This window comes from Pteropus vampyrus, unplaced genomic scaffold (genome assembly GCF_000151845.1).
Source record: "Pteropus vampyrus isolate Shadow unplaced genomic scaffold, Pvam_2.0 Scaffold943, whole genome shotgun sequence".
In the NCBI taxonomy this organism is placed as follows: domain Eukaryota; kingdom Metazoa; phylum Chordata; class Mammalia; order Chiroptera; family Pteropodidae; genus Pteropus; species Pteropus vampyrus.
This window is the reverse complement of record NW_011889724.1, coordinates 82,064-108,095: the sequence shown is the minus strand read 5'-3', so window position 1 is coordinate 108,095 and position 26,032 is coordinate 82,064. Positions and strand designations below refer to the sequence as shown.

At 52.2% G+C, this 26,032-nt stretch overlaps 1 protein-coding gene, 2 long non-coding RNA genes and 1 pseudogene across 6 annotated transcripts; 3 read left to right on the top strand and 1 right to left on the bottom strand.

Annotated features, from left to right (window-relative positions):
* Positions 1–522: 522 nt before the first annotated feature.
* Positions 523–24,265, bottom strand: LOC111734283. 4 transcript variants are annotated; one of them, XR_002778397.1, is made up of 4 exons: positions 23,913–24,265; positions 21,082–21,244; positions 19,800–19,843; positions 11,351–12,724 (listed from the first exon to the last, which is right to left on the bottom strand). It is a non-coding gene; the product is annotated as an uncharacterized LOC111734283 (long non-coding RNA). The 4 variants fall into 4 exon arrangements; XR_002778398.1 differs by lacking the exons at positions 11,351–12,724; positions 19,800–19,843 and adding an exon at positions 523–3,176 and having other exon boundaries at positions 23,913–24,262; XR_002778396.1 differs by lacking the exon at positions 19,800–19,843 and having other exon boundaries at positions 23,913–24,261.
* On the top strand, positions 7,146–10,323 carry POLD4 (DNA polymerase delta 4, accessory subunit). The gene is made up of 4 exons (XM_011386126.2): positions 7,146–7,500; positions 7,749–7,838; positions 8,052–8,163; positions 8,509–10,323. The coding sequence occupies exons 1-4, from the start codon at positions 7,404–7,406 to the stop codon at positions 8,531–8,533; spliced, it is 324 nt and encodes a 107-aa protein (XP_011384428.1). The 5' UTR covers positions 7,146–7,403; the 3' UTR covers positions 8,534–10,323.
* LOC111734290 lies at positions 12,615–12,733 on the top strand (annotated as a pseudogene).
* Positions 24,266–24,321: 56 nt separating the features above from the next.
* LOC111734284 lies at positions 24,322–25,302 on the top strand. Its single transcript, XR_002778400.1, has 2 exons — positions 24,322–24,454; positions 24,564–25,302. It is a non-coding gene; the product is annotated as an uncharacterized LOC111734284 (long non-coding RNA).
* Positions 25,303–26,032: the final 730 nt, after the last annotated feature.

Below are 26,032 nucleotides of genomic sequence, written 5' to 3'. Positions count from 1 at the left end.
TGGGCCCTTCCTCTCCCCTGGCTCCCATGCCTGCTGGGAGAGCCTGGAAGCCCAAGGGAGATGCAAAGAGCTTGGCGGAAGAGGCTCTCCCCATCCTGTTCACTGGGAAGATGCATGCACAGCAGACTTCACTCCAGCTCCCTCCATCAATGCCAGTTCCCATAGTCCTCCCAAACGCATTCTTGTCTGTAACTTATCTTCCCTCTCCCAGCCTTTACTCGGTCCACCTCACTTCTCTGGATTATTTTCATGGTCTCATAGGTCTGTTTCTCTACAAAGCAGTTCATCTGCCCCTCCAGGGCTCTTTCCAAGTGGTCAGCCCGTACATTCGGTCCTCAGAACCCCCTCCCGTGGCTGCCTTTGGGCCCCTTCTCCCCCTCAGTGACCACCTTCTCAATGCCCTTCATCTCCTAAGGAGGGCGATAGACCGCAGCCAAGTCACAAGTCTCAGCCGACTATTCCTTTATCTCCAACACGAGACAGCAGATTAGTTGGTAAGAAACAAAACTCATATTGGGCTGCAAGTGAATGGGATAGATGCTGTTTGAGGGGTGACCGAAGCTCAAATCCTAGTTTCATAACCTATTAGCTAAATGACTTTAGACAAATTACTTAGAACTCTATTCTCGTTTCCTCATCTGTAAAATGGGGATATTAAACACCCTTATGAGGTTGTGGGAAAGGATGAGAGACAGCGAAGGTGAGAGGCTTGGCTGCAGCAGCAGCGATCGGTAACTACAGGTTACTTAGGACATGTGGCATGTCACGGCACTAGGGAAGAGCCGCTGGGTAAGTAAATGGGCTAGCTGCTCCCAGGTAATACATGGGCATTTGACAAGGTCCTCCTGGAAATGGTGCCTTTAGTGAAGGAAGTAACACATGATGGTGATGTCAATCAGTTGACATGTATTTTAAAGACTTAATTACCTGCCCAATCACTGTGCTAACACGTATTGGAACGATAAAAGATCTAACTTGGCTCCTGCCCTTATGGAGCCTGTGCTCTATCTGGGAAAGGAAGACCAGCTTATCTGAAACCACAGGGCACAACAGCATGCACATGCACTCAGAGGTACGGACAAGTGGACAAGCCACTCCCAAGGGAGGGGCGGAGTGTAGGCACAGGAGCTATTGGACTGGCTTGTAGGTAGGGCAAGCCAGGCTCTGATGAATGTCCCTGAGTCACCCAGCCCAAGTTGGAGGGGTTCAGGCTCTTTAGGCAGGGACATTTGCCCAGGCATGGCCGGGGGCACCTGCGGGCCCTGCCTCCTGCCTAACAAGACAGAAAGGAGAGAGCATGTGGGCTGTCTCCATCCAGGGGCAAAATGAGTAGCAGCCTGTTACATGTAAGGCACCAAGCAAAAGGCTGTAGAGAAAAATGTGTCCCACACTACAGTACTGTGAACTTCTTGGCAGATTCCGAGTCTTCTCCATCTGTTTATCTCAGCACCCGCTCAAGCGCCAGCCCCCAAAAAGGTGTTCAATTAGTGTGTTGAACAAAATAATCTGGAAAAGGGACTAGGACCTCCCTCCCCGCAAATGCTAGAATCCAAGGGAGAATTTGATTAAGTGCAGAAAGACCCAGGGAAAATACTGTGGAAGTCGAGGAAGGAGTGATTGCATCCAGCTGGGTGAGGGCTCTGCTGGTCTGGGGGCCCCAGAGGGGCGGCAGTGAAGTCTGGAGTCACCACCGCATTTCCAGTGCCTTGCGCACGGTTAAGTGCTTGTGCATAAATGCACAAGGTGGGATTTGACACCATTCTTGGAGGATGGGCAGGACGAGGGAGAGTTAAGCGTGTCTGTCTCCTGTTTAAGCAGGTAGTATCTTAAGCGCAGGCTCCCTGATTTATTCATCTTTGTATTCCAATAGCATTTTAGCACAGCACACGCACAGAGAAAAGTTCTTGACGATTTGATTTAAACTTACTTAAAGTGTGTCCAGACAATAGTGTATTAGAAGTCAGGAGAAGAGAGTTTTAAGGAGGCAGCTGATCGACAACGTCAGATGCCATAGAAGAATTGAGAGAATAGTATGGGGAAAGTCCCCTGGCTCTGGTAATCAGAAAGTCACAGGTGACCTTTGCAAGAGCAGCTGAGAGGCAGATACCAAACCGTGAGATTAAAGAAGAGGGTGAGAAGAAAGTAGAAAGGGTGGATATATTCCCTCAGGATTTTGATGGCAAAGGGAATCAATGTCTAGAGGGGGTAGCGGGAGCACGGAAGGTTCTTCGGTTAGTTGGTTTGCTGTTGTTTTCAAACAAAAGAGATCTAAACATGTCCGTGCCACATGAGGGGTGGCTGTTGGAGCACAATGAAGAGACTTCGGGAATGGAATCAGGGACAAGCAGAGGAGAATCAAAAGGGTTGCTGGGCAGCCACATGCAACCAGGTGACATCGGCAAACACAACTCTGTTGTCAACGGACCCGTTTGGCATGGATCGTGACATTCCTTAGCAAGCCGGAGATGCCCAGAAGTGGGGGCAGAGTGGAGAAAGGGCATTTGCCAAGGCTGAGGACTGGCAAGGCAAGAATGGCAGTGAACCGTGGGGCAAGAGACTCTAGGGGCTTAGAGATCCTACTATTGACTGGCTGTGAGCCGCAGTGCAGAGGGGGATGGGAGGCAGTGACCGGGAGAAGGGTGGGCAAGCGCTGGACTTCACCCTGGCGAAGGATGCAGAGGGGTGCACCCTAAGGAGTAAGGCGGGGAGGCGGACCCAGAAGAGAGCCCAGAGGGGCAGTGAGTTCTCAAACTCTCCCCCAAATAGCTCCCTACTGATAGTGTTGCAGTGTGAGCCCCTCCCATGGATTTTGGCACTGTGGACCATGGGGCAGGTAGCTCCTGGCAAATGACAGGTCCTGAGGCTTTTCTGTGAGTGAGTTTGTCATTGCTTCTCCATCCACAGCTATCTCAGGAGAGGTGATGAGTTTTTGCTGGTTATCTTAGGTTCCACCTCTTAAGTACAGTCTTACGGTCAGGGGCCCATGCATCCAGAGGTCAGCCTAAGAACGTGGACTACCTGAGTCATGTGGGGAGGACGTCGTCTCTAGAAGTCCTGTTCCCAGTAAGGCTGGGAAGAGTGAGCGAGAGGGAGGGAAGGCCCTTCTCCCTGCCACTTCCAGACAGCACAGAGTGGGTTAGAAATCTCATTGTCATCTTGGGTACCTGGTCACGCACCTGTGATTGAGAGGATGTGCACAGGATGGAGAAGTGTCACTTAGAGGAGGCACTTCCATGGGGGGTAGGAGTGGGTTCAGAATGGGCTCTGACGTGGGGTGGCAAAAAGGTAGTCACACCTGGCCAGCTGCTCGCTTTTGCAAAGACTCGCCCAACATCCGGGACTTATGGGCCCCCTCTGTATATGAGAAGTCTCCCCACCACCGCCTCTCTCTCTCTCCTTCTCTCTCTCTCTCTCTCTGTCTCTCTCTCGCACACACACGCGCATGCACGCAGGATCACAGCCACCCCAAATGGGAAAGGGCCAAAGGGGAGACCCTATTCCTCTTAAACTAGAGGGCAATGGCCAGTGACCCAGGCCTGGCTGAGTGCTCTCATGGGTGGCTCCCTTTCAGCTCCCCCCTCTTCTCTGGAGCCACAACTGTCCCTGCCTTTGTCCCTTCAATTCTTGAGCTCCCTGACTCAGCCTGGTTCCCCCAATTTCCCAGCAGCGGACAAAGCCCTTGTCAGTGGGGTGGGGGCGGGGCAGTCAGAGAATACTGTGAGCTTTAGAACCAGAGATCTAGCCCTTTCCTCATCTCAACCTTCAGGGTCCCTTTGCCGCCTTAGTTCAGAGGTCACCTCCAGGCCCCTCCTCAGCTTGCCCTGATCTCCAAGGCCTGGCTGATGGGTGGAAACTAACTAAAACCTTCCTCCCAGCTGGACAAAGTCTGACACCTGGTGGCCAAGGTGAGGAATGGCCAGAGGGCCCCTTTTCAGAACACCAAGCCAGGATGGCCAAGGGGAAGTAGTGGGAGGTTTAGAACGGGTGGTGGGGACAGGACAAAAGACATATCCAGTGGCAGAAAGACTCAGACCCAGGAGAACCTTTGCCTTCCACCAGGCCCCTGCCCCTAAGCCCGCTAGGCCAGAGAACATGGAGCAGCGAGAGGCAGGGGTCTGTGAGGGTCGCGAGGGACTAAGAGCTGCTGCCTGAAAGAATCTGGCCCGCAGGATGGGGAACGAGGCCCAGGGTGTTTGTGTATGGCTGCCCAGAATCCGCAGCTCAGGGTGGGTGGCAGGGCCTGAGGGCCTGAGGAGGGGGGTGCTGGGGAGAGGGAAGGAGAGCGGGCAACGCCCGTAGCCCGCTGGGCCCCAGGCAGCTGCTTCCCTCCCTCCACCTGTCCCCACCTTCCCACTTCTAGCTGGCTCTGCCTACAAGCTCCATCATGAGCTGGGGGAGGGGAAGGGGCTCTCAGGGCACATGCGCGGTGCCGAGGCCCCCATCCTGCAGCATTGTCTGAGCTAAGCCAGGCCTAATCCCCCTTCCCCGTGGAGCAGTCCCTGGTGGGCCTCAGCCCTCAGGGAGGTTCTGGGCTCTTGTTCCAGTTCTTTTCTCTCCTTTTCTCTTGAGTTCCCCCAAGGCTTTGGTCTTGGCCATAAAGCAAGGACCTTGAGTGTTTCCAGGCCAAGGTGCAAAGCTCAGTCCTATCACCAGCCTCTATGGGTCAGGGCAGACACAGGATCCTGGGGCTGGGTCTCAGGAAAGTCCCTGAAGAGGAGAGAACTTAGTTTCCAACTCAGATCTTTGGCTCAGCCCTCGAGCCTGAAGCCTGAACTGGGACAGCCCCCAGGATAACAGTTTGGGGATGACCAGAAGGCTGCCTGAGCAGGGCAGGGGTTCCAGGACTAAGGTGACAGGGGCCAGGCAAGGGTGCGGAAGTAAAGAAGGAAATGACCCATGGGTGGGCAGCACACTTAGGGAGCCAGATGCCAAGAAAGGGAAGAATGCCGACTGGTCAGAGATGGTTCTAAACCCCGGATGCCAACACCTCTGAGACTTGGGGCCCGAGCCCACTGCTGGCCGACCGGGAGAGGAGCACAGCGCTGCCAGTGGAGCGTTCCCGTGACGCTGGGCCAGAACGTCAAATCCAAGATGCCTGCACTGGAGCCGACTGCCCCGGCTCTCTTTCTGGGGGCTGGGGGAGACAGGCTAGTGGGGCCTGGGCTAGGCAGAGCTGGGGGCAGTCAGCAGGGACAGTTCAGACAGTGCTCACAGAGCAGGTCGGGGTGCCAGAGGGGAGAGGCAATAGGCTCAGGCAGCAGAGGGAGCACTGTGGCCGCCCAGCGGCACACCCCATTTCACGCTCCCTGGGCGGTGGAAGGGCCCCACGGCTATCAGCTTTCAGGGGTGGGAGGAACCAGGAATAAGGAGGGGTCTGCCCCACCCAGGGGGCTCAGGAGGTAGGTGCCACACACCTCTGGGAACGCCCTGGGGAGGGGTGGTCAGCCCCATACAGCCTGGACACTACCGCTCTGTAGAGCAGACCGCTTAGTGCCTGACTGGACCCCACACCTAGGCCCTTCCCGGGCCTGGTGGAGAGGGCCTCCCTGCTTCCCGCCCAGCACAGCAGGGCTCCGTCCCCCTGAGTGTGGGCCCCACTTAGTCCAGGAGGCAGATAGGGGGATTAGATCAGGCCCAGCCCAAACAATGAAGCAGGGAAGGGCCCTCCAGCTCCATGCAGCCGCCCAGGGGCTCAGCTCCCCCACTCAGCCCTCCTCAAGAAGCACCGGGGACAGCCAGGTGGGAGGAGGTCCCTGACGACATGGCCTGCTCCTTCCCTTTGGTGGTCCCCTCTCACGGGTGTTCTCCAACCTCGTGCCCACCCTCCTCCTATCCCTGAGCACCCAGACTCCAGGGCAGTGGGAGAAGGGGAAGGCATCAGCCTCCGAGCAGGCCCTTGGGCTCCTGGTGGGAAGAACCGGATGGGATCTCAAGAGGCAGATTAGAGCTGGGCCGTCCCTGTGTGGATTCCCAGACTCCCACTGGCCAGCACTTCTCTTGCTGCCAGGAAGTTGGTGAGGGGGAAGTGGGTGTAGGGGTGAGTCAGCTAAGATAGGAGCCCAAGGGACAAAGGTCATGGGCAGAGAATTGAGACACTGTTTACTCAGCCTGCCTCCTCCAGGAGGTCTTCCAGGGCTATGCCAGCTCAAGGTCCAGCCATCTCTGACCCCGCCCTTCCCCTTCTCTTGTTGGTTAGGAATTTTATCTTTGTACTGACAGCGTGTATGTCCTATCTGCCTGCCCTATTAGCCTGGGAGCTCCTGGGGGACATGCAGGGGCTGTGGTTGAATTGGAGCCCCACAGTGCCTGTGAGTAGTAGCACTTCCTCTGTTCCAGAATCATTTTATATCTATTCTAGTTGAGTGAGTCTGTGGGAAAGAGCTTAGAACAGAATTTGGCACACTGTAAATGCCATATAAGCGTTAGGTTTATTGTTGGTGTTTTCTGCTCACACTCACATTACTGTGAGACAGACAGGGCCGATTTTGCTATGAAGAACTGGGGATCCAAACACACTCTGGTCTCCTGCTCAGTGTGGAATCTTCCTGACTCGAAAGGCAGGCAGGGGCCGGCTGTGGGACCCCAGGAGAGCCGACAAGGCAAACGCTTGCCTGGACTAAGAGTGGTTAGTATCTCTGGGCGCAAACGGTGAGAAAGAAGCTTTCGAAACCCATGGGCTCCTCCAGTCAGCTCTCCTGGGGCCAGTGAGGATGGGGTGGGAGCAGGGAAGGGGGCTGGAGCAGCCCAAACTCTCTTCGGACCTCCAGACCTGCCCCCACAGTGTTCTGTGGGCCAAGAGGGGTGCGGGGGGGTGGGGGGGGAGTGGAAGGCTCCAGCTGGGCTCTGGGGAGTTACAAACCGGCCACGGGGATTAGTGAGGCTGAAAAGAACATTTGCCTAGGAAGGGAAAACGGGAAGTGAGAGGCTGAGGATAACGCTCTGTAAGTCCCCGGAGACCCACTGCAGGCCAATGTGGGGGTGGGGTGGGGGGGGCGGGGGCGCGGGCAGGAGGCGGTGGTGCAGTCTGGGGCATTTTGACAGGTCCCCACCCCAGCCTCACCCCTTCTCCCCCAGAACACAGCTGCAGCTACTACCCCGCCCCCTCTGACTGCGCTGCCTGCCATTGGCTGGAGCCAGGCCCCGCCCTACGGAGGCGGCCAGCCATTGGCTTAGGTCTTTGATGTTTGCGCACTTGTGGGCAGGGGGACAGGCCAGTCCCTGGAACCTGCGGACTTCCTCTCTGCTTGTGTCTGGGTCATCCTGTCTGCCTGTTGCTGGCCCCGGGCTCGCTCTCTGGCCCCAGCCCTCTCTCTCTCTCTCTCTCAGCAGCTGTCTCTCTTGTGCCCGCTGGCTTCTCTCCTTCCCCGCAGTTGCCTCCTTCTCCGCCTGCCTGGGTGGCCGCCATGGGCCGGAAGCGGTTCATTACTGATGCCTTCCCTGTAGTGAAGAGGAGGGAGGGCCCCGCTGGACACTGCAAGGGGAAGCTGGCACCAGAGCTAGGTCTCTGAGGTGGGGGGGGAAGCGGGAGGAGTGGATGCCAAGGGACATGGGACGTGGGCAGACGTGGGCAATGCAAGGGGTCAGTGAAGTATGTCGTCTACTTCCTACACTAGGCCTGGCAGCAGAAGGCAGAGGCAGAGGAGTGACAAGGGCTGGGGAGCAGTGGGACAGCTGTGAGGTGAGGGGCAGGGGACCAGCCCTGAATGGCACAGGCCCGGGCAGGCCTGAAGAGCAGCTTGTCATTGCAGGGGAAGAGCCCCAGCCCCTGAGCGTGGAGGAAGTGGAGCTGGAGCTGCTGAGGCAGTTTGACCTGGCCTGGCAGTATGGGCCCTGCACAGGTGAGAACCCTCTCAGGCCCCAGGGACACATTCTGGAGCCAGTCCTGTCACCTACATGTCTCTGAAATGCCCCAAGGCCCTGCCTGACCCTCTTGGGCGCTGTCCCCGGAGATGGGAGTGTAGCGGTCCCAACACGGCCCTCCACACACATTCTCTAGCCCGACTCTTCGCTGCCCCCTGTGAGGCTCCACTGTCTTCTTCCCACCCCGGCAGGGATCACACGGCTGCAGCGCTGGCAGCGGGCAGAGCAGATGGGCTTGGAGCCTCCCCCAGAAGTACGCCAGGTGCTGCGAACCCACCCTGGAGATCCCCGCTTCCAGTACAGGTCAGAGACAGGCCAGGGAGGGCTTTCAGGGAGCCAGGGCCTTCTCCAGGCACCACCAGCCTGGTGGCCCTGGGTAAGGACGCCCCTGACCTGAGGGAGAAATGGATGCAGGCTTGGGGGTCTTTGCTGAGCAGGCAAGAAAATTCTATGAGGTGCCTGGCTCGGGAGGGCAGAAGGTTGCTTTCATCGTATCTCTTAGCTAACGGTGGGGGAAGCGTGCACACAGGCCCACGGGACTATTTAGTACTGAAGGGCTGGCCAAGAACTGGTGCTAGTGAAATCAGATCGAGGGACTTCACAGACTTCCTCTGGTTTCTCTCGCCCCTCCCACCCTGGTTTGCACAGCCTCTGGCATCTCTATCCCCTCTGAGATACCACCTAAGACCTCCAGCCCACTGCGTGAGAGCCTCGGGATGTGAGTGAGAGCCAGTTGCTGCCCATCAGCTCAGCTCTGCCGTGGAGAGCGTCTGGCAGGAAGGAGTCGCACAGGGAAGGAGAGAGGCTGAATCTGGAGGTCTCCAGCTCTCCATCTAACCAGCAGGCTCCCGGAGCCCCTCTGGGAGCCCCTCTGAGAACCGATGAGTGCCTTCTGCATGAGAAGTGATCCCTGAGGGCAAGGACCTGGCTGGGACCTTTTGATGCCTGCCGCATGCCTCCCTGACCTAAACTGCAGTCCTAGGGATGGTGTAGCAACTTAGGCACAGCCATGGCACAGCAGGCTCGGTCAGATACACTCCTACCCAAGGCTGGGAATCTGAGGGCAGAACTGGCTAAGCTCACAGAGCCAGGGGTTCACTAAAGCTTATCAATAAAGAACAGAGCCTAGAAGCCTGAACACCAGTCCCTTAATGTGACCTTGAGTGGGCTAAGAGCACCCAGCAAGCTGATAGTTGGGAGAAAGCCAGCACCATGCCGTTTTTGCAAGGTGCATGCGCCTCTGCCACTGCCTAACCTTAGACCTGAGAGGGAGAAATAAAGACACCTTAAGACCATGGGACAAGTCCTGACAAGAGCCGAGCAGCCTCTGGCGCCCCCTGGTGGCATATGGGGAAACCACTCTTTAGTTACCCTCACCAACCAGCCAGAGAAAACCTATCAGACCAGCCACCAAGCCTTCCCCGTGTTCCCCACCTCACGAAAATGGGTCCTGAGTCAGGGGAGCATCCATGAGGCCCATGGATGGCAAAGTCCAGACAGACTTACACATTCCCAGCAGGCACCTCTGCTTCCCACATGGCATCTAAAGCAGGGGTTGGGGGAGGGTTTCAAATCACAGGACCTGCTCAGAGATGGCCCCCATCTGAGGGGATTTGGTAGCAAACTGGATGGTGCTGGGGATGGAGGAGAACTGGCTGGAGCTAGAAACGATGTTTAGGGGGCCCTGGGACAGTCTGGCATGGAGACCGGAATCAGTACTTCTCACATGGTGTCACCTTCATTTGCTGAATGAGCCCTCCATCTGGGGCAGACAGAGACAGAGAGCACTTGGACTCCTCCTAGAGAGTGGCCAAGTGGTCTTTTTAGCCTCCATTTTACTGAGTACTGATCATGTCTCAAGGACTTTGAATGGTATAGCTCTATCCTCCCTTAGAAGTCTTCTAGGGAGATTCTACAGAGAGGGAACGGAAGTCCAGGAAGGTTGTGCCAAGGTGCCTGGCAGCACCAGCAGGGCCGGGGCGGGGCGGAGGCTGGGTCCATGCACACCAGGCTCTTCCCGTCCGCACCACGCCCTGCTCGTCCGCCAAGCATCTGCAGGTCCTCCTGAGTGTTTTTAGTGGTGAGGAGGTGGACAAAAACAAACATGTAAATACTATGTCAGCTGGTGGTCAGTGGTCAGCAAAGAGAGTGCCAGAGAGGCTGGTCAGGGCAGGCTCTCTGACAGGGCGGCCTTCAAGCAGAGAGCCGAAGGACATATGGGAGCAAGCCTGTCACCTATGTGAGCACTCCAGAAAGAAGGAACCACAAGCACACCCTCCCCGGGGCAGGAGGGTCTCCAGCCTGGTCAGAGGGCAGAGGGAGCGAGGGGAGTGTGGGGGAAATGAGGCCAAAGAGGCAGCAGGTTGGCCCCATAGGGCCTTGCAGGCCAGGACAGGAATCTGGATTTTATTCTGAGAGGAAGACATTGGTGGGTTTGAAGCCAATAAATGACATAATCAAGCATGTTCTGAAAACATTACTCTGGCTGTTGGAGAACAGTTTGTGGGGTTGGGGGAAGAAAAGGCAAAACCACTCAGGAGGCTATTGGGTCGACCTCCTGAGAGGTGATGGTGATTTGGACCAGGGTGGGGAGATAGAGGTGGTAAGAAGTAGCCAGATTCTGTATTTTGAAGGAACTGACTGACAGGATTTGCCGATCAGCTGACTGTAGGGTGAGAGAGAGAGAGAGAGAGAGAGAGAGAGAGAGAGAGAGAGAGAGAGAGAGAGAGAGAGCGAGCGCGACAAGCCAAGGATAACTCCAAAGGTTTTGGCTTCAGCAACTGGAAGAACAGAGTTCCCATTACTGAGATGGGAAAGATTGTGGGACGGGCAGGGTGGGGTGGGAATCGAGAGCTCACATTTGACGTCTGTGACACATCCAAGCGGAGATGGGGAGTAGGCAGTGGATACGCAAGTCTGGAGTTCCAGGAAGAGCTCTGGATTTGAGATCTAAGTTTGGGTGTCTTTTAGATGGCATTTAAGACCATCACTGTGAATGAGATTACCTGAGTGAGTACAAGAAGTGGTCCAGGGACAGCCCCGGGGCCTTCTGTGCTTAGAGGCCAGGAGAAGAGGACATGCAGCAAAAGAAACAGGAGGGGCAAGACTGGAGGACAATCAGGCGAGGGTGGGGCCTGGGAGGCCTGGGAGGCCTGGGCAGAAGGCGTTTCTAGGTTTCATATGGTAAAGAAGCCTGAGAACAGCACACTGGACTTGGCAACGTAGAGGTCACTAGAGAAGAGCAGCTTCCATGGGGATAAGATGGGGATAAGAATGTCCTGGGGTGATGGGGATAAGAATGTCCTGGGGTGATGGGGATAAGAATGTCCTGGGGTGATGAGGATAAGAATGTCTTGGGGTGATGGGGATAAGAATGTCCTGGGGTGGGCTCAGAGGGAATGGCGGTAGAAGTGTAAACAAAGAGCACGCCAATTCTTTAGGGACTTTTGACTGTAAAGGGAGCAGAGAAATAGAATGGTAACTAGAAGGGTGTGGGACTAAGTGAGGCATTTTTATTGTCTTGTTTTAGATAGAGTGATGTTACAGCATGATTACATGGTGAAGACAGTGAGCCAGTAGGGAGGGCACTGGGGAGGCAGTTGGGCGATGGAGGTCTTTGTGAAGGTGGGAGGGGCCGGGACTAGTACAGAGGAAGAGGACGGCCTCCCACAGGTGCCTCCGATAGGAGCATCCACTGTGGCAGGAAGGGAGGCAGAAGCTGCGGGTCTAGACGCAGGGAGTGGGGATACAGTTGGGGGTGGAACATTCGAGAATTAGACTTTGCTGAGAGCCTGGTATGGCCGGGAGGGATCTGATGTTTACTAAGTGCCACCTGTGTCGTAGGCCGAATGTTTATCTAGTTGACTCCCCAGAACGACGTCATTAGGTAGGTATTATTCATGCTTCACAGATGAGGAAACTGAGGCTGAGAGGAAAAGTGACTTGCTCAATCAGTAAACTTCAGGGTCTAATTCACGCCCAGGTCTGTCTTCCACTCTACTACCCTACACCTGCACCCCACCCGCACCTGTGCTCCGGGTGCTTAGGATGATGTTGAAGAGATCAGACCTACCCATGTGGAAAGTTAATAAAACTGTAATACAAGAGCTACGTCTGGGCAACTAAAAGTGGTGTGGACATGAGTTCTCAGGACGGACAGACCGCCATGTGTTCAGGGGCCCTGAGCACAAGGACTGCCACCTCCACTGCACTGGGACTACCCCTGCCTTAGCTGATCCTCGCCTTGCCCCTTCTACCCGCCATGCCCCTGCCCCTCAGACCTCTCCACTGCGGAATGAATGCACACTCCGCCCTAGGGCCGGTGGGGGGCGGGGGCCAAGACACCTCCACTCTGAATACTCTCAGTAGTTGTGTGTTTGATCTCAAAAACCTTTGGTCAGTTTCACATTCTCCTCCATGACACGTCTGGATATAAAAATGAATGAACTTACTTATCAAGTAAAATGAACCCTCCACGTGTGCCATGTGTGCCATGTGTGGCCTATGGCGGCTTCATGTGCCCTGACACACCCACCACCACCCAGCCCAGGCTGAGCAGCATTGCAGAAAGCACCAGATGAGTGTTCACTGGAAGGAAGAGGACGGTAAGTGGCCCTGGATGGGTACCGGCCAGCAGAGAAGAGCATCCTGGACTGAGAGACTGAGCTGAGCAAAGGCAACAGGGAGAGGTGGATATGTGCACCCAGGGGAGAGGTGTGCAGCCCGCAGCAGTCACTCTGTTCAAATCAGTGCAAGTCTACGGCCATGCCACCCTGAACACGCCCGATCTCGTCTGATCTCGGAAGCTAAGCAGGGTCACGCACAGTTAGTACTTGGATGGGAGACCACCTAGGAAGACCGGGTGCTGTAGGCATAAAAAAAAAAAAAAAAAAAGAAATCAGTGCAATAACAAACTAGCACATCGGTGCTTACTATGTACCCAACACTGTTCTAAGTGTCTTTTATCCTCGTGGCAACCCTAGAAATGATTATATTTTTTTTATAAAGCAATTTTAAAGAGGAAAGTCAGACACAGAGAGGTTAAGTACTTGCCTTGGGTCACCCAGCATATGTCAAGAAGTGTCATATGGTCCCAGAGTCTGGCTTCGGAGCCTACACCCATATCATGTGGGATGATGCCAGTGACACAGGCTGGGACCAAACACAGGGTCTTGAGCCTGAGGAGTTTGGACTTATCTATGGTGATGAAAGCTCCTGAAAGTTTTTGAGCAGGAGAGAAGGAGGATTAACATAATCGTTCTGGAGAATCTGTCTGGCCAACTATGAAAGAAAGACTAAAGGAAGAAGAAACTGGCAGGCCGGAAAACCAAGTGGGAAGCTATTAAATATTCAAGACATGGGTGCTGGGACCCTGGATTAGCAGACAGAACGGAAAAGACAAAGAGCCGTATAAGAGATTTGCAAAGGAAGTTGGCAAGACTTGTGTTTGGGAAGGGAAGAATGGGAGGAGGCGTCGAACATGACTCAGGTTTTGAGCTTGGGTGGGTGAGACAATGCTGATGCCATGGGTGGAGAAATGGAGATGGAGGCTCGATTTCATGCATGTTTAGTTTGAGATGACAGCAGGTCACCCAGATGGAAATGTCTAGTAGGCAATGGAAACCAAGAGGTCACGTCTAGCAGTGAGGTCTGGGGAGAGTGGTATCCAGGGGACAGAGGGGAATCGATCACCGGCACAGAACTGACACTTGACCCATGAGCATGACAAGTTCCTTCAGAGCGTAAAGGGAGACGGGAGAGGGTGCAAAGGCAGGACCAAGGAGGGCGCTTGGGAAAATTCTCTCCAGAAGGTGGAGGACCAGCAAATGAGAGGGGACGGTGTCAGAGTGGCAGGGGAGTCGAGGTAGAGCAGCGTCCGGGAGGTTCTTGAGAACTTCATGAGCAGTAGCGGCTGCCCAGATATCAAAGGTGTCATTAGGAGGACATGGAAATGCCACAGGATGGCTTGCCCTAATCCTGTCTCCACATTTCCTGCTTCCCACTGTCCCCGTTTTGTAGTTCTCTCTGGCATCCCCAGCTGTCATAGTAACTACCAGGGCCACACTGATTCATTCTTTATTGACTCAGGTGTGGCAATATTTATCCACCCTCAAACTCAGACGAACTCACTAAGTATCGTGAAGGCTTAAGGAGCCAATTTACCAAGAAACTCAAGTAAACAAAGGAAGGGAACACATCTGAATGGGTCTAGAAGTAGATCAAAGCCACAGCGGCTCCATGCAAGGCGACTCTGGATTACCACCACCTCTAGGACGGACGGGATTCTCAGCACGCTTGCCAGTTTCCTCTGCAGGCAGGTCTCCCGTTCAACCACTTTGGTCCTAAACTAGCAAACAACGACTTTGTGCTAGTTGTGGGAAATGCGAGTGATTAGAACCCCATCCCCAAGCTCCAAGAGCTTCCCGGGATGGGAGAGAGAGCGAACGCTGTCACATGACCAGTGTGAACTTGACACTGTAGGAACTCAGATTGGAAGAACGAGTGGGGGTTCCCACAAGGTGGCCAGGTGATGCGGACTATGTGTTGAGTCCTGGGTCCTTCCGAACCTTCCTTTGAAGGCAAAGACATTTCCTAGAAACCTCCGCTGGGGTGGACGCCTCCTCCACCTCGCTGGAAGGTTCTGATGGCTCCTCCTTCCTACAAGTCCTACCCTTGACTTCATGCTGTTTCTCTCTGTGCCACCTTCCCTAAGAAGAGTTACGGCTCCTTCCTCCGCTCCCCACGGTAATCTCCGTACGTTTTATCATCGCACATCACGTTGCTACAACAATACATTTCACTGTCTCTACTGCTAAAGTACTTTCTCCTTTCTGTGTGTCCCTAGCACAGGGCCGGCTACACAGTAAGCACTCAAGCGGACAGAACCTTCCCACTTCACTCACACCTACTGTTCGGTCTGTTGCACCTGTCCAGCCCATGAGACTCATTTAGCTACCAATTATGAAGGCCAGTCCCAAACTCCAGTGAAATCTGGTCTCTAAGTCAGTTCTCCTGGGGGTTGTTTGGCCTGGGGAGCAGGAGCCATCTTTCCCTAGAGCCTTCTCAGCAAGGAAGGCATTGAAGCTGTCAAGTTCAGAAGCAGGCTCCTTTTCATTTCCTGCTCCGAAGCCTGTGCCCCACTGGGCCACCCTGCCGAGTGCTCATCTGAGGTCCTCTCAGATGCAGAGCAGCCACGATCATCACACCCAGCGTGCAGAGGGCTGTCCTGCCACTTCCCAGCATGCCTTCCCGGAGCATGGCTGCCCAGGCCCCTACTGTTACAGCCCCACAGTGATGGGCTGTAAACTGATACAGCTCCAGCTTCGTTAAAAAAAAAAAAAAAAAGGCATTATTTATCAAAATTACAAAGGTAGAGATCCCTTTCAGTCCATATTTAGAAATTTATCCTACAGATACACTTGAGTGTGTAAAATAACATATGTAAGGGACCAGTAAAATAAGTTCTAGTGCATAATGGATACTGTACTGTGAAAAAGTTCACGGAAGCTTTTTACATGTCAGTATACATAGGATGATCTCTAAAACAGATAGTTAAGTGGGGAAAAAAGGATCGATGAACGGTGTATATGATATGCTACAGTTTAGATAAAAATATGTGTGTGTATTCACACATATTATGCATGTGCTATCTCTGAAAGGATACCCAAGAAATTGATAGCATTAGTTGCTTTTGAGAGGAAGGTAACTTGGTTTGGAAATAAGAATGAGGGGACATTTTTTGTTAAATGGTACTTTTGGATTTTGAACTGTGACACTACGTTATCTATTGAATCAATCAGTCAGGAAGAAAGTCTTACCGTGTCCATGTTGATGCATTTAACAGATAGTAAAAATAATAGAAACAATTCCACTAGGGTAAGAGGGTTATTGTGTCATGCACTGTCGTGGCTTTGTGGATGTCCCTGGACTCAGGGCGCCACACTCTTTTCACTACATGCCACTGGGAGAGAAGGGTCTTCTACCTGTCCTTACAGGGGGTCCTGGCAGTGGGGAGTCCAGGACTTGCTCTCTGTAGTAGGTGCACCTCTCTTTCATGAGATCTCTGCTAGGCGCCTGGCATTGCCCCACACTCTAACAAGAGTTAACTCGTCACGGCGACAGGTTTCACCAGAGTCCAGAGTAGGTCTGGAATGACCAGGTCATTCCTTATTGACTTACCAAGTGCACATTGGCAACCTGCTTGCATAAGTAGAGTGTAGAATGTACAGCCTCGGTCCCTAGCCTTGAAGAGTTTTCAGTCCACCCTTACATATGTGAAAAGACGCCCAACTTCACTACAAATAAGATGCAAAAGCTAAAAAACTTGGACAGTAAAGTCTGATGGCAAAGCTTGGGGAAACACACAAAAGCGATGGAGGGAAATCTGGTAGACTGACTAATACAGTGACACAGCATTTACCCTCTGGCCCAGCAATCCCACCTCTAGGAATTTACCCCAAACTTTCACTTTCACAACTACTCAGCTCTGCCACTGTGGCGTGAAACCAGCCATTGACGATAAGTAAACAAATAGGTAGGCATGGCCGCATTTGGCCCAGGGTGGGCAAGACTTGGGCAGGCTGTAGTTTGCCAGCCCCTGCCCTAGGTCATGGCCTTTCCGGTCTCAGCCCAATACCCAGAGTATTAGTGATGAGTTTCCACTCTGGCTAGATTCGGATTCAGCAGCCCTCAACTCGGACCTCTGCCTTATCAGCTCGGAAGAACTGTTGTGCTCTGCATGGGCTCCACCTCTGTGCCGGAGTCAGCAGACTGTCCCCAGGCAAAGGTGCAGGGTATACGCGGGGCCCACCGCAAGCGTGTTCCTGCCCTCAGTACTCACAGTCCTGCTTACTGTTTGAAGCCTATTAAGAGTTGCCCCATACACATTTCCCAGTTTTATAGTTATTTATAATAAGAAGATTCTGATGTAGTCAGAAGCAGAGTCCTAGAATTCAATGATTAATAAAGAGTTTTCATTCTCTGTCCATTGACAAGGCTGAGAAACAATAAGGCAATGAGCGTATCGAGAACCTAGGGCTGTTTCTGAATATCTCTTCCCACTTAAAGAAACTAGAGATCTATGGACAAATGGCTGATTCCATGTTTAGGACAGGCAATGCTACGAGCATCTGGAACATTATCCTGTGCTAGAAAGTAACGAAGTGCTCAGACACTAACAGGAACGTGACACAAGGACTTGGGGCCAGCTTGAAGGCGCTCTTGCTAGCCAAATATAGAAAAATTTGAGCATCTAAAACAATAATGACGGTAATGGCTTAGAACACACTGAATAAAAAAAGAATAATCTATAGAGATACTGAAAAATTGGACAAGAGAAAATTCTTTACCGAAGAATAATAGCGTATTAAATGTATACTAAATGTAGAAAGGATGATATAATTTTAAAAACATAATGAGGTAAATTAGGCAAAGATCATTACTTGACGCTGAAACCAACAACTAACAGGTTGTTGGAGACAAGATATCACACTGTCTCCACTTGCCACTCAACGGATCACTTATGACTTCGAAGGGCAAACGACTCCTTGACAATGGGGAGATCTAGCAGATACCATCTTAACCAAGTACTCAAATTCAGCATCAACAATAATGGGATAAAACAATGTTAAGTGACCGAAGTAATGCAACAGAAAGAACATGTCACTTACAGAATATTCTTACAAAAGGTTTAACCTAAATCTAATTGTGAAGAAACATTCAAACAAATCCAAATTGAGAGGTCTTCCACACTATGACTAGCTTGGATTCTTCAGAAATGTCAATATTATGAAAAACAAAAGGGCAGGAGGACTATTCCACGTTAAGAAGAACTAAGAAACATGGCAACCAAATGCAGTCTGTGATCCCTGATTGGATCCTGAATCAAATTTTTTTAAGAAGCTGTAATGGAAAATGTAGGGGTATTTGGAGAAATGTAATTATGGTCTGTAGTCTAGATAATAATATTGCGTCGTTGTGAAATTTCTTGGTCGCTATGGAAAACAGTTTGGCGGTTCCTCAGAAAGTTAAACACAGACTTACCACATGATCCTGCAGCTCTACTTTTAGGTACAGACCCAAAAGGACTGAAAGCAGGGACTCAAACAGATGCTTCTACACTTATGCTCACAGCATCATTTTTCACAAAAGCCAAAAGATGGAAACAACCCAAGTGTCCATCAACAGATGGATGGCTAAACAAAATGTGATGTACACATACGACGGAATACTATTCATCTTTAAAAAGGAATGAAATTCTGATACATGCTACGTGGACGAACCTTGAAGACATTATGCTAAGTGAAATAAACCAGACACAAAAGGACAAATATTGTGTGATTTCACTTATATAAAGTCCCTAGAATAGACAAATTCATAAAGACAGAAAGTAGAATACAGGGATAGTTAATTGGTACAGAGTTTCTATTTATGATGATGAAAAACTTCTATAAATAGATAGTGGTGATGGTTGTACAACATTGTGAGTGTACTTAATGCCACAATTATACACTTAAAATGGTTATAGAAGATAATGTCCTTTATAAAGGTGCTTATATAGGATAATGTCCTTATTATTAGGAGATATGGACCAAAGTATTTAGGGGTGAAGTGTCTTAAGAGCTTACACCTTATTTTCAGTGGATTCAGAAAAAAGAAGAAAAAAAAGAGAGAAATGTGACAAGTGGTGAATCTAAACGTAGGATATATGTGTTCACCGTACTATTCTTTCAACTTTCTGTGGGTCTGAAATTTTTCAAACTAAAAAGGTGCTCACCGTGAGCATGAGCAAAGGCGAAGAGATAAAAGGATGGAAAAGGTATTTCAAGGAAGAGTTAGCAGTCCAGTTCGATTTGAGTGAAAGATGCGTACTAGGATGCTCTGGGAGCTAAAGCCAGGAGGCAGGCTGGCGCTGGGATGGGAAAGGCCCTGAGCAGAACAGTCTGTACTGCGCTTGGCAGTCAACAGGAGGACCACACAAAGCAATGAACCTGGGAGTAACGTGTGAAATGAGGCTGAACTTCAAAAGATTAATCTAGTCATGATGTCGTGGGCAGACTAAAGGATGTGTGTGAGCAGCTCGGAGGCTATTGCAGTAGCCCAGGCACGGGAGCAGGGACTCGGGCTAAGTGAAGACGTAGGGATAAAAGGTGGCTGTTTTGTGAAGGGCCTTTGGTGTTTCATAACTAACAAAATGTGGAAAGTGAGAGTTATCGCCCTGAGGTTTACACCTGGGTGTAGGACAGAGGAAATGGGAAAGTCAGCAGAGAGGCTGCTTTGCAGCTCAAGATTCAGAGAGATGAACTGTAAGAAAAAAGAATAGGTTTAGTTTTATGCCAGCCTTCCTGTCAAATGGATCCATCACAGGCCCTCAGGCTCTCAGACAGGGACCAATGAGATACAGACTTCTCTTTCCGAGGCCAGGTCCCCATCAGAGCAGCTTTGCCTGGCCTCGCAACTCCTCCTGGAGACCAGAAGGCCTTTAGAGCTAGCGGTACCTCCAGTCCTTCTCTGGCAGGGTCCCTTCAACCTGATTCCTTCCCATTTAGCTTGCACGTAGTTCTGTCTTCCTGCCATAACCTCCTCTCTCATCGGAGTCCTTTTCCCTTTGTAAGAGAGGAATCAGAGGGACGTGCCCAGAAGCACAGGTCTTGCGGCGTGCAGGCCAAGATGGGCACTCCTGAGCTCAGCCGAGGTAGGCAAGGGGTGGAGGGAAAGGGGGGAGAGATGAAAGAGCAAGGCGGAGGGGCAGGCAGAGGCTGCATTGGGGTGCGGGGTGGGGCAGCAGGGGCTGCCTGCTGCTGACCTGGCTGCAGAGAGCATCTGGCCATGCTCTAGCCAGCCCCACCCGCCAGACGGGCTCTCCAGCAGCACTCACTGCCCGACAGCCTGGCGTCCCACTTATCCCGGCATAATTCCACCTGTTGCCCCAAAGCACTTACTCTATTCCCATGGCATTCCACCTGCCTCTCCTAGGTTCTCAGTCCTGTGTAGAAAATAAAAGCTTGAAGTTGGCAGGAGTGTGGTCATTCTGATGAGGCAGAGTCCAGCCTAGCACAGGAACATTTGGGACACTGAGACAATCGGGTTTTGGACAGGGCTGGGGGAGGCATCTCACTGAGCCAACAGTGAGGGTGGGAGCTGTGGAGAAGGTCTCTTGAGGCCTTCATGAAATGCGAGTCAGTCTGCCAGACCAAGAGAAGAGTTGCCCAGCAGTGTGTGTCGCCTGGGGAGAGAGGCGGCTGCTGTCCGGGGCACACCTGCCTAGCTCCAAGCCTTCTCAGGCCACATGAAGATAAATTGCGTATATAGATTATAATCAACTCCATCTCCTCATCCCAGCCTCCAGGGCATCCTCCTTCACCCAGCCTGTTGCCCACCTGTCGATTACATCTAGGTCGAGTGAGGCCGGCATGCGGGGCGTTGCTTTAGTTCAGGCTTGTTCCATGAGCCCCTCCCTGCCACACCCACCTCCTCACCTTTACCTCTGAGGCTCACTGAGCTTTTGCCGGGGGTGCCAGTGGGGTGCGGTGTGCCATTACTACCCAGGCTAGGGAATCCCACTGGGAAAACTTTGTCAACTTGCCTCCTTACCCAGTGGGAAAATAGCTTTCATATTCTTGGTCCTCTAGCCCGGATACAGAGTCCCCTAAAGTGTCCCAGCTACCCAGGGTGGCTGCCTTGGAGAGGGCGAACCTGGCTGAGTGAAGGGAGGCACACCAGTCTCTGATGGGACCTGCCACCATGGGAACACGTCAGTGTCTAGCTAGTGCTTGCAAGTGAGAGACTAGCCAAATGTGTCTGATGACAGAGGGAAGCCGAGCTGGGCTGGAGAACTGAGGTAATTCTGACTGGAGAGAGAAGGAAGGAGAGTCTTGGTCTAACTCCAGAATAGCCTAAGACTGTGGCCTCATCAGTAGGCAGATGGCACACCTTCAGTGACAGCCGAGGCAGTGAAAAGGTCACTGGTCTCAGTGCCAGCTACCATTTGGCCCTTTGACTCATAATGTAAGAACTCAGATCCCTCAGATGGAAAAGTGAAAGTTGTAACACAAGACGTTCTAGTTGTTGTAATTGTAGAGGGTCATCAGGCCCCTTGACGTAGGCCTCCATGGCAGGCGCTGAGCAGCTGTAGCCTCTGCTCAAGTGCCAGGTCTGGAATTATTCAGGCTTCTCATGGCACTTAGCTGCACAGGAATCTTGACACACCTGGCAGGCACCTACCTGCAGCCAGTGGAGAGGGAGCAAACTGGAGAGGCAGGTCGGAGAGGAAGAGCAGGGATCCGGGCTGGTAGCAGAGACTGTCAAAAGGATGGTGAAACAGCATGGGTCGCATCACCAGGAAAGGGGGATTTGTGGCCCCCAGAAGTCCCGTACCATCCCACATCTGGGGACAAAATTGGCAGTCAGTTGTGCCCCATCCCATCTTCAGTCACGCCGACTTAACCTCTTCCCAGCTTCCTCATTCTGAGGATACTGCACCCTCCGTGAGCAACAGAGGATCCCAGCGGAAGTCTACGTAGGACTAAGGAGGGTTTTCCCTGTCTTCAAGCCATTCCCCCTTTCAGTCTTCTCTGCTTTGCCCTCCTCAAGTGACATCTCCACCCCAGGTCCTAAGGTAGTTCTCTGCTCCCGGGATCATTGGACAACTGCTCTGAGTGGTCTGTTTCTGTGCTAGCTGCTGGCACAGGTTGAGCCCTAGGCAGCACTGGATTCTTCCAGGCCGGGCCCAGAAGTCATCCTGAAGATGGTGCTGCTGAAGCCAGCTTCATTCTTCTGCAGCAGCTGCAGGTCTTGGCGACCTGTTGTCATGGTGGACATAGTTTCCCAGTCCAGGCGGGTCACAGATGGGAGAAAAATGTCTCTGGGGAGGAGTGAGCCATAGAAAAAGAAGAGCCAGGAATAGACACGAGTGCCATGAGAGCTAAAGGAATGTCCATCACTGGTCCTCAAGGCTGCTTCGTGATCCCCTGCTGCAGCTTCCTCCCCTCGGGGTTGTACAGCTCGTTTCCATGGAAGGGGGTTCACAAGCTCTCCCACCCATTTGCAAAACCCTGTTCGCTCTTCTCCCAACTGGCTGGTTCTGTCCTAAATATGCCAACGACATGGCCCTTACCCCACAATCATCTGCCTGGTCACATGCTTCCCCTACAAGAGTGGCTGTAAGAGGGTGTGTGAGCCTGAGGGTGATCTAGAGACTGCATCTCGGCTCCTCTCGGCGAGAGACATGTAGGCCCTGTTCCTTCACTGACAGTTATTAACGATGTGCCGTCCATGTGCCAAACTGGGAATAAAACACTGGCCAAAACGCAGCCCCTGCCTCCTAGGAGCTCACCACCACGTAGTCAGGGCGACAGACATTTGCCCTCTAGGTCTCAGGGCTGTGGGGAGGGCACCCAGAATATCTTTTCCCTGCTTCTTGGCATGTCCACATTCCCCATGTCCTTCAAGGCCCAGCTCAAATGCTGTTTCCTCCTTGATGCTCTCGTTATGTAGCCACTGAGCTCTGGTCTCTGCTGCTTCTGAATGAATGTTCACAGCACAGTTACTTGTATCTCTCTCGTGAACTCATCACTTTCTGCTTGTATTAGATGTGTTTTGTATGCATGGTCGGTCTTCTCTATTAGACTCTACGTTTCTTGAGGGCAAAGCTTGTCTTAAACAATTCTGTATCCCTCAGAGTACCCCACAAGTACCATGCACATAATAGGTGCTCAAAAAAATACTCGTATTTCCACATTAGGATGCTCGTTGGATGAATGAAGCCTTGTTTGTGGAGCTACTGGGAGTTCCCAGATTTAAAACAAACATTTTTATCACTAACTTAAAACTCCTATTAGGATTTTCCCAATTAACATGAAGCTCGAACTCAATGCAAGTAGCATAGAATTCTTAAGTATTTTGTTTAACTGTGTGCAACCACTTCTGTTTTGTTATAATATTATATAAAGATTATAATTCAGTATTCAGTTGTGTCTGTATCGTGATATATAAATGCTCACATCCTCTAGGAATGTCGAGGAAGGGGAAGCATCTTCTGCACTAGTGGTGTTGGGCTTTGCACCCTCCCTAGATGCTGTGTGGTAATGTTAAAACACAGTCTACAGCTGAAGGGAGGAGATAAATCAGCCAGAAGCAGCCAGTCTTGGGTAAGAAGACCCAGGCTTCTCCCATTAGAATCAGCCTACAAAATCATCGCACTTAGGAGAATGGATTTCTTGGGGTGGTTCCATAGAGTAGTGGTTACCATATCTGCTTTACGTGCAGAATGTCCTGGGTTCACTCCCCAACGGGGTGCGATGCCTGGGTGTGTCTCAGGAGCGCGTAGGAGGAGACGCCCCGACATCAGAAACCCAGTTCTTAAGGTAACATCCGTGTGGAAGGGGGCGGCGGGGTGGGGCGCGGTAGGGAACAAAAAATAAATAAATAAAAAAGAATAGATTTGCCCAGAGATAAAATTACTTCAAAAATCAGGAAAAGGTCTCTCACAGTGGCTAAGGAACGTCTTTTAAAGTATCAGAAATGATGGCTGGGACTTAGGATAACGCTTACTAGGCGCAGGGCCCTGGCTAAACTTACACATGAATTGTCTTATTTAATTTTCAAAACCCTGAAGTGGTACTTTTATGACCTCCAGTGTGTAAACAAGGAAACTGAGGTTCAATAGATGTAATAGCTTTGCCCAAAGTCACATACCCAAGTTGCTCTAACTCTAGATCCTGAGCTGAATTTTTGCTCAAACCATCCAGTTCCCTTTCTTGCTTCTTGCACTTGGTGTGCAGTGAGGGGCAATGAACCCATATCCGCTAGAAGAGACCTTAGGGATCATCTGCGTCAACCTCCTTACTCTAGAGAGGAGAGAGAAGGGGACTTGTCCCTCGGACCACACAGAGCCAGGGAATGCTCTGCAACGGAATCGCAACGAGCACTAGAATTCCAGCCCAAGCCCCGTTTTACAAGAAGCCCAGGAGGGTGAGGCCCCAGGCGCGCTTGTTGCCGTGCTCGCGGCTACCTGCACGTTCGCCCGCGGCGCCCGGCCCCCGCCCGGGGAGTACCTGTCAGCGGCGCGCGGGCCCTCGGCCGGGGGCTACAAGGCGCTGACGCGGAGCAAGCGGGGCTAGCGCGCGCGGGCCGGAGACGGACACTGCCTGGCCTCGCCGGGCCCCTTCGCTTCAGAGCGCGGAGGCCCCAGCAGCGCGCGGACGCCGGGACGCCGAAGAGAGCTGGGGAGCGCCGGTCCCGGGAGGCAGGGCCGCCTGGCCTCCTCCCCTCGAGCCCCTTACTTTGTCCCCTCAACTGGCGGCAGACCCCGCCCTAGCGCCAGGGAACCTGAAAAGGAGCAACAGCTTGGGCTCAACAGTTCAGCGGTGGGGACTCTGAGGGGCGAGGTTCCCATGGAAACGAGAGGAGGCTCTTTGCGCCTGCGCGGACGCGCTAGGCACTCTGGGAAATGTGGTTTCCGGGCCGTCACCCGGTGGCGAGGGGAACGAACGCAAGATGGCGCGCGAGCGTCGCGGTCGGTTGAGTGTTGCTGGGTACCACGGCCCCAGCCCCACGGCGCCTTGCGGGCGCAGGAGAGGCCGCGGAGGCCTGAAAGGTAGTTTCTCTTGGCAGCCGCGGCTCTGAGGCGTCTGCAGGGTGCAGCGGCGGGGGCGCGGTCTCTTTGGCACGTTCGGTTATGTCTTTTGAAAACTTGTCTCGACTAGGGGCCGCCCTGGCTCCGGGCCTGTCCCAGGCAGAGCAGAGCCGGGCCAACGGAGGAAGAACGTTCTGAAGGTGGGAGCTGGCCCGGGAGAGTCCGGCTGCGCGAAGGACGTGAGCGCCTTGTCGCACAAGTGTTCAAGTCGGGGCTCCCGAGAGGTTCCTGTACCAGGTGGGAGTTGGATTGGGACTCCGTGAGCATGGGTCGTCCCGACCGTCCCTCCCTCTCGGGAGCTCCCAGGGCTTCCGGACCCCTGGCCTGCCTCCCTAGGGCAGAGCTGTGAACTCTCCACTCCCGAGTTAGGTCTCTGGACTGAGATCTAGAAACCTAGGATCTGCTTCAGGCTCCATCAGAGACTCAGTTACTTCTCTGGGCCTCCTTTCCTTATTTCTAAAACTGGCGATTATAATGCCTGCACTTTCTCCTCTGGGAGTGTTGCAGGCTTCATATGAGATGTCATTGATGTGTAGGCTGAGCAGTCCTTTATGGGCATAAACAGTCGTTCCCATTTGCTGTATATTGGTGCAACTTCTTGGAAGGAAATTAGGCAATGTCTTTTAAAATTAAAAAAAGCACATAACTTTTGCCTCAGCAATTCTAGAAATATGTCCTACAGATTTAGTGGCCACGTATGCACAGAAAGTATATATACAAGGGTACTTACTTGGAATGGAAAAAAATACGTAAACAACCCAAATGTTCATTGGTAGATGAACACTGAAGTAAAGGTGGATTCCATAAAATAGATTGTGTGGTTATTTTAAAAATAAGGCAAAGCAGCAGCTCCCCTTGCTCAAATAAATGGTTTTTATTCTTAAAAGAAAAATAAGGTAGAGCTTTTTGTACTGATGTGCAACTCTGTGATATGGAAAATTTTCAAAGTGCAGAATAGTATGTTAATGCTATAATTTAATATATATTTTTAAGAATACACAAGTATATTTGATGATATAAGCATGGTATGTCTTTGGAGGGACTCAAGAAGCTACTAACAATGGTTGCCTGTGAAGGACTGGAGGACTGGATCCAAGAGTGACAGATTTCTCATATCTTTTTTTTAAACTACTTTTTTTGCCCCGTTAGCAATTTACATGAGTTTGTATATACACATAGTTCTTAATCATTTGTCTGCATTTTTTATGGTTTCCCCTCCAGTTTTTGTTCCCACACGTGCTGAATTCTCACTTCTCAAGAGCCCTCCATAGATTCTGGTGGCCACTGCGGCTCTGCGGTTAATAATGGGCCCACCTTCCTGGCTTCCCTCCTGACACTGTCACCCAGCTTGCCCCCAGCCCCAGCCCAGGGGGCAGTCGTGGGGGAGGGGGAATAGTGGTTGGTTGCAGAATGGCAGGCAGCCCCCAGTGTTCGTTCGGCAGGATGGACCAGCCAAGTGGATCAAGAATCAGAGCTAGCTCTTCTGTATCCCATCTTGTGACGGATACAAATGATTATTCTTCTGGAGAGCATGTCGAG